The sequence below is a fragment of the Pollachius pollachius genome (genome assembly GCF_949987615.1).
Source record: "Pollachius pollachius genome assembly, chromosome: 17".
NCBI lineage: Eukaryota > Metazoa > Chordata > Actinopteri > Gadiformes > Gadidae > Pollachius > Pollachius pollachius.
The window spans coordinates 17841315-17848814 of record NC_136950.1 but is presented as its reverse complement, the minus strand read 5'-3'; the positions used below and the strand labels follow the sequence as shown (position 1 = coordinate 17848814).

The 7500-nt window shown below is 47.6% G+C and overlaps 2 protein-coding genes across 2 annotated transcripts in view; one reads left to right on the top strand and one right to left on the bottom strand.

Moving 5' to 3' along the window:
* trpc1 (transient receptor potential cation channel, subfamily C, member 1) overlaps nucleotides 1–5122 on the top strand; it is a gene marked incomplete at its 5' end in the record, with an annotated part of 16565 nt that extends 11443 nt beyond the window's left edge. The window contains 4 exons of the mRNA XM_079754727.1: nucleotides 2157–2338; nucleotides 3095–3296; nucleotides 3964–4158; nucleotides 4769–5122. Of these exons, the coding sequence (XP_079610853.1) occupies nucleotides 2157–2338; nucleotides 3095–3296; nucleotides 3964–4158; nucleotides 4769–4996 (807 nt within the window). The 3' untranslated portion in view covers nucleotides 4997–5122. The remainder of the gene's footprint in view (nucleotides 1–2156; nucleotides 2339–3094; nucleotides 3297–3963; nucleotides 4159–4768) is intronic.
* A 355-nt stretch (nucleotides 5123–5477) lies between these two features.
* The window catches only part of pcolce2b (procollagen C-endopeptidase enhancer 2b), a 9206-nt gene continuing 7183 nt past the window's right edge, over nucleotides 5478–7500 (bottom strand). The window contains exon 9 of the mRNA XM_079755134.1: nucleotides 5478–6658. Coding sequence (XP_079611260.1) covers nucleotides 6528–6658 — 131 coding nt within the window. The 3' untranslated portion in view covers nucleotides 5478–6527. The remainder of the gene's footprint in view (nucleotides 6659–7500) is intronic.

Genomic DNA, 7500 nt, shown 5'->3' with positions numbered 1-7500 from the left:
CAGGTAACAGCTCCGTCCTGGGGCCCTTCAGGTAACCAGCTCCGTCCTGGGGTCCCTAGATCTAGATGTATGCTGGATAGATAAGCAACATTTGCTACAGTCCACTGGGTAAGCCGGTAAACTGATCTATCCAGCACACATTCATTCTCGTGCCTCACTTTTCCTAAAACAGGAAAAGGCTAGGGTTAGTGTTATTTTCTAACTTCTTGCGATGGCTAATCCCACTCACACCTGGCGACATAATATCCCCTTTTTAAACATAACCAGCTCCTCTCAATTGGTCCTAGTTTTTCGCCACCATTAAAATAATGACGATAATAATATGAATGGATACGTAGTACAAATGTGGTTCCCCGTTCAGGGGTTGTAAGATGGGGTCAACCTGAGTTGGACTTCTGGTGGACCGTTTGTTATTGTGGCTGGATAATGATTCAATCCTCAGACTCAACCAGCCAGCTCGCAAAGTAGACCCCAGGTATGTGGTGAGGTCAACATTTCCTCACCAGAGATTTACTTCTAGTAAAGATTGCTAGGATGCTAGCTGGTATGATGATAGCTGTAATAATGCTAACTAGCTGAGATGATGCTAGCCGTGATGATACTTTCCATTCCCCAAATCGTTCTCTCTCTCTCTCTCTCTCTCTCTCTCTCTCTCTCTCTCTCTGTATCTGCCTCTCCCTCTCTCTCCCTCTCTCGCTCGCCCGCTCTCTCTCGCTCTCTCTGATCTCCCTCTCTCTCGCTCTCGCTCCCTCTCTCTCTCTGGTTGACATCAGTGTCTGGCTGTGCAGTGATTAACTCTGGAAATAGATGTGGCTGTTTGTTCTATTGACCACACCGATTAGATGACCAACTAACTCATATACACACACATCTACACATATATACACACCCATTGACTCATCTAGGAATCTTCCACACATCTAATAAACGGCTACTTTTCTAATGAATGAAACATCTTATAAACAACACATCTAACTAACATCTACACATTAAACTAACATGTACACGTCTAACTTACATGTACACATCTAATAAACATGTACACATCTAACTAACAAATACCCATCTAACATCTCCAAATCTAATGCACATGTACACATCTAATAAACATCCACACATCAATGTGTAGTGTGGGTCTGTGAGATGGTCTCTCTGTCAACAACTCACACTCTGCTTTATTTATGGAACCTTCTATCACACAGCCTCCAAGGTCCGCCCCACCAAACGCACACACCAAACACACACACCAAACGCACACACCATGTGTACACAGACGCTGAGTGGGCGTGGACGTGTGTGTGGGTTTCAGCCATGAATGTTTCCCTCATTATTCACCTCTTAGCCAAGCTCCTCTACACACACACACACACACACACACACACACACACACACACACACACACACACACACACACACACACCCACACACTGTGTGTGTGGGGGTGTGTGTGTGTCTGTCTCGTCTCAGAACAAACACTCAAGCTCAAACTCCTCGTCCATCTCCCCGACACCTTGTGTGTGTCTGTGTGTGTGTTTACACAAATAATCATGTACTGCCACTGTGTTTGTGTGTGTGTGTGTGTGTGTGGGGGGGGGGGGGGGGGATACTGTTATATTTGTGGATGTACGGAGGATCTAGCCACTAGCCACTCGTGAGTCACTAGCAGATTAGCTGATGCTATAGCTAGGAGGTAGCTCATGCTATAGCTAGGAGGTAGCTTATGTTATGACTAGGAGGTAGCTAATGCTATAGCTAGGAGGTAGCTCATGCTATAGCTAGGGTGTAGCTAATGCTATGGCTTGGAGGTAGCTAAGGCTATAACTTTGAGGTAGCTAATGCTATAACTAGGAGGTAGCTAATGCTATATTTAGGAGGCAGCATGTAGATGTATCCGGGCCACGGCTAACATCTTACAGCTGTAGGGTTTGTGTCAGGATCCCAGATGCTAACACATGTACCCTCATTCAGGAGGTATGGGCCCAAGATGCTAACAGGGCCCCAGATGCTAACATCTGTACCTTCATTCAGAAGGTATGGGCCCCAGATGCTAACAGGGCCCCAGGTGCTAACAGGGCCCCAGATGCTTACAGGGCCCCAGATGCTACCTTCACTCAGGGTCTTTCCATTCTCAAAGTGTCCTTCTGGTCCCTGTGCAGATCTCCATGGGCCAGATGCTGCAGGAGTTTGGGAAGTTCCTGGGCCTGTTCCTGCTGGTCCTGTTCTCCTTCACCATCGGCCTCACGCAGCTCTACGGGAAGGACCACAAGGACCCCGACAAGAACCCCCCCGACTGCCAGGGGATCTTCTGCCAGCAACAGAGCAACGACGCCTTCCACAGGTAGGTGCCTGGACCCAGTTAGGTCCCTGTAATCTGAAATTATATTGTCACATTCTGTTTCTCTGAGTGCCATGGAATGTGCCTGTTTTCGTGATCCCTTCGGGGGAAGGTTGGACAGGCCAGGGATCGAACAGATAGGGCACGGCCACGACCCCCTTTTATGACATCCTGAGGAGGTTCAATCGATAGATTACCATCTGGTTAACCAATACTTTTGTTTTATTGGGGGGCACAGTTGCTCTAAGGTTATTGTATGTTTGTTTTATTGTTTATTGTATGATCGTTGTTGTTATTGTACCTTTATTACCCAAATATTTGACCCTAATTGTTATAAGTTTGGATGACTCTTCATGCTATACAGTTTAAACTTATTGTGATTGACGTGGTCCGGAAATTCCCACCACAGTACCCTGCTCTCTAGTTTAGGCTTGTGGCATGTGGCTCAGGAGGCAGAGCGGGTTGGCTGGTAACCGGAAGGTTGCTGGTTCGATCCCCGGCTCCTCCTAGCTGAGCGTCGAGGTGTCCCCTGAGCAAGACACCTCACCCTCACTGCTCCGGACGAGCTGGCTGTCGCCTTGCGTGGTCGACTCCGCCGTCGGTGTCTGAATGTGGGCATGAATGGCTGAATGTTCGGCAGTATTGTAAAGGCCTTTGAGTGGTCCCTGGTCAGAAAAGCGATAGATGCAGTCCATTTACCATTGAGGCTGAGACCTTATGGTCCAGGTGAAGGCTCACCGTTGTGTGAACGTGCCACAGCTTCATCGGGACCTGCTACGCCCTGTTCTGGTACATCTTCTCGCTGGCCCACGTGGCTCTGTTCGTGACGAGGATCAGCTACTCGGAGGAGCTGCGGTCGTTCGTGGGGGCGCTGATCATCGGGACGTACAACATCGTGGTGGTCATCGTCCTCACTAAGCTGCTGGTGGCAATGCTGCACAAGAGCTTCCGCCAGATCGCAGTGAGTACCGACCGGGAACCTCAGAAGAAGAGATGAACAATAGGTGAGCAGGAACCGTAGCTAGATCTAACCCTGGAGAAGAGATGAACAATATGTGAGCAGATACCATAGCTAGATCTTACCCTGAAGTAGAGAGGAACAATTGGTGAGCAGGAACCATAGAAGAAGAGATTAACAATATGACCAGGAACCATAGCTAGATGAACCCTGAAGAAGAGATGAACAATAGGTGAGCAGGAACCCTAGCTAGAATAACCATGAAGAACAAGAGATTAACAATATCTGAGCAGGAACCATAGCTAGATCTAACCCTGAAGTAGAGAGGAACAATATGTTAGTAGGAACAGGAGCAAAACAAACTTTAAGGTTCCTTGTTTAGCTCTTGCCCTTCTTCCTCTGTTATTTAGTTTCCCACAGAGGCTCGGTTATTGTTTTGAATGAAATGGGATCTGCACATTTTCCTGCATTTAATCCAGCAACCAGTGGCCGTTTATGGTGTTATAAAAGGGCTCCAATCCAGAACATCTGGAGCGCTTTCACACACGCACACTTTTCACACGCTGTTAACAGCTTAAACACGCCACAGGGTGAATAATATGTGGAAAACATTCCAGAGCCCATGTCCCATATCCCCAGCATATTCACGTTGTGCCTCGGAATTCTGCAGAACCACGAAGACAAGGAGTGGAAATTCGCCCGGGCCAAACTCTGGCTGAGCTACTTTGATGACAAGTGCACCCTGCCGCCCCCCTTCAACATCCTGCCCTCGCCCAAGACCCTCTGCTACCTGCTGACCAGCATGAACAAGTGGGTCTGCTCCCACACCTCCAAGGGCCGCGTGAAGAGACAGAACAGCCTGAAGGTGAGGAGAGGGGGAGGAGGTGGAGGAGGTGTTGGAGGAGGAGGAAGAGGAGAGATGTGGAGGAGAGACTGGCTGATTGTTGACCTAACGTTTTGGTTAATGAGAGTCGATTTGTGATGGATGTCCTTCCTTATTTTTCACCTATTTCAGTAGTTTGCCCGGTTTGTCCAAGTCCTATAGCCTGTTGGTCTCTGCACCCGCTGTAGCCCTCAGGCAGGAACCGTAAGTCAGGAGCACCTCTCAAAGTATATGCTGAGGAGGTGTGCTTATATATATGTACGACACATCATCTTGAAATGAAAACAAAATAACACACTTTAAACATCTAAGACTATATATAGCTGTTCCGGCAGGTGTAGAGACCTAGGGCGTCGCCATGACGACTGTTCAAGCAGGTGTAGAGACCTAGGGCGTCGCCATGGCGACTGTTCAAGCAGGTGTGGAGACCTAGGGCGTCGCTATGACGACTCCTCCACCGAGACGTAGAGACCTAGGGCGTCGCTATGACGACTCCTCCACCGAGACGTCGAGACCTATGGCGTCGCTATGACGACCCCTCCAACGAGACGCATGCGTCCTAACCCGCTCTGTGCCTCTTTGCCGTCCCCAGGAGTGGAGGAACCTGAAGCAGAAGCGCGACCAGAACTACCAGAAGATCATGTGCTGCCTGGTGCACCGCTACCTGACGTCCACGCGGCAGAAGATGCAGAGCACGGACCAGGCCACGCTGGAGAACCTCAGCGACCTGCGCCAGGACCTCTCCAAGTTCCGCAACGAGATGAGGGACCTGCTGGGCTTCAGGACCTCCAAGTACGCCATGTTCTACCCCCGGAGCTGAACCCACAATCTCCGGAAGTCTCTAGAACTTGTCTCCTCACAGAGTGTGTTATATCCCCAGACTCAGGCCGGCCGCATGGCATGAAGAGTTCTCTGAACACTTGTCTTGTTACCTTTTGAATTCACAGGATGGGTTGTATATCAGGAATGATTAGGATGCAGCCAAACTATTGTATTATGAGGTCTTTATAGTGAGGTCTGAGGTCTGTAGAGTGAGGTCTGCATTACCAGGTCTGTATTACGAGGTCTGTATAGTGAGGTCTGCATTACCAGGTCTGTATTACGAGGTCTGTATAGTGACGTCTGCATTACCAGGTCTGTATTATGAGGTCTGTATAGTGAGTTCTGCATTACAAGATCTGTATTACAAGGTCTTTATTACCAGGTCTGAGGTCTGTAAAGTTGGGTCTGTATTACCAGGTCTGTTTTTGAAGTCTGTTTACGAGGTCTGCATTTCAAAGTTCTGCATAGTGGTATCTGTATTATGAGCTCTGTATTACAAGTTCTGTATAGTGAGGTCTGTTTTATGAAGTCTGTATTATATTATATTGTTACAAGGACACAGAAGTCTACTTTTATCTGATGCATGAATTTCAGTTAAACAACGAGGAAGATGGTATTCAAGGATTTTATTTGGCAGGAAACAATGAACTTTAAATAACTAGCACAGACTTTTTCATATGAAAATATTTAATTTAATCTCTTTACTTTTTAAACGGTTAGAAATAGGCTGGCAGAGAACCTTTGCATCTATTAAATAAAACCTTTGCTTCAAAAGAGCCTTGTTTATTACTAATCCAAAGGATCCTATATAAAATCTATTGCACATGTTACCATAATAAATATCTCCCATGTCCAGCTAAAATACATCTGACATAGTTTACTCTCATATTCAAAGATAAATAAAGCGTCCGTTAGGCTTTCACCAGGTCTGGATGAGGTGAGGGGAATGATGATGATGATGCAGATGCAGATGTGTCTGTGGAGACTCCTGGGAGAGTGAGAAATGGGAAACTGACTCACACGCCACCACACACTCATCCACACACACTCATCGAGGCCTCAGTACTCCAGCCTCGCTGAGACCCCCTGGCCTTAACCAAGTCGAAGCCCACATCTGGTTAAAGTCTCCCACCCGCTCCTCTCCTGGACTACTGAAGTACAACTTATCTTACCCTGTCGGATAACAGTGTGAGGGCTAAACAGAACATCTACAGTAGCCTGGTCCCTATCACAGAACGAGAGATGGTACTCTGTCCTGACTTAAGATATTATTGGAATGAATTGATTTCACCACGTTTTTATGTAACGTTCTAAACCTATTTATCTATACGTTTTACCTGAATATGCAAGTGTGTAGACTGAGCTGTGGGGAGGGTTCTATATGATACGTTCCCCAGAAGATGGGTTCCCCAGCAGGTGTGTAGACTGAGAGGGTTCTATATGATTTGTTCTCCAGAAGGTGTGCAGACCGAGCTGTGAGGAGGGGGATCTAGGTCTAGGTCGGGTCTCCAGCTGTGAGCCAGTAGGTCTCAGCAGTGTTGGGTCTTCAGGCCGCTCAGCTCCTTCTGGTTGCGGGTCTTGAAGGCGGTGACGAGGTGCTGCGGTCCGATGGTCCCCCGTCCGTCTTCATCCGCCTGGCCCATGAAGAGGTAGCTCATCCCTGGACACACACACACACACACACACACACACACACACACACACACACACACACACACACACACACACACACACACACACACACACACACACACACACACACACACACACACACACACACACACACACACACACACACACACACACAAAGTTCCAGTTAAGCTCAGGAGTTAGAGCGGGTTAATTCGAACCGAAAGGTTGCTAGTTCGATCCCCGGTTCCTCCTAGCCGAGTGTCGAGGCATCCCTGAGCGAGACACCTCACCCTAACTGCTCCCGACGAGCTGGCCATCGCCTTGCATGGTTGACTCCGCCGTTGGTGTGTGAATGTGTGTATGAACCATTGTAAGTCTGCTGAATGTAAATGTCCCATTAACACCTGACCTACCTGTGAACAGGTGTGTTCAGTCTGGCAGAGATCTAACGTCTGACCAAGACGTTAAATGCTCCCTTCCCTCAAGGACCTTCTGCCTTCCTCTTAAAGCACTCAACCCAAAACAGCGCTAAACACTACGCCATGCTGTCGCTGCTTCTGATTGGCTCACAGTCGCCGTGTTGATTGGGGGTCCTATAGTAGTGATTATTAGTTATGGATCAGGAAGTCTTATAATAGTGATGATTAGTTATTCATTGGGGTTGCTACAGTAGTGATTATTAGTTATTGATTGAGGGTGCTACAGTAGTGATTATTAGTTATTGATTGGGGGTGCTACAGTAGTGATTATTAGTTATTGATTGGGGGTGCTACAGTAGTGATTATTAGTTATTGATTGGGGGTGCTACAGTAGTGATTATTAGTTATTGATTGGGGGTGCTTCAGTAGTAACTATTAGTTATTGATTGGG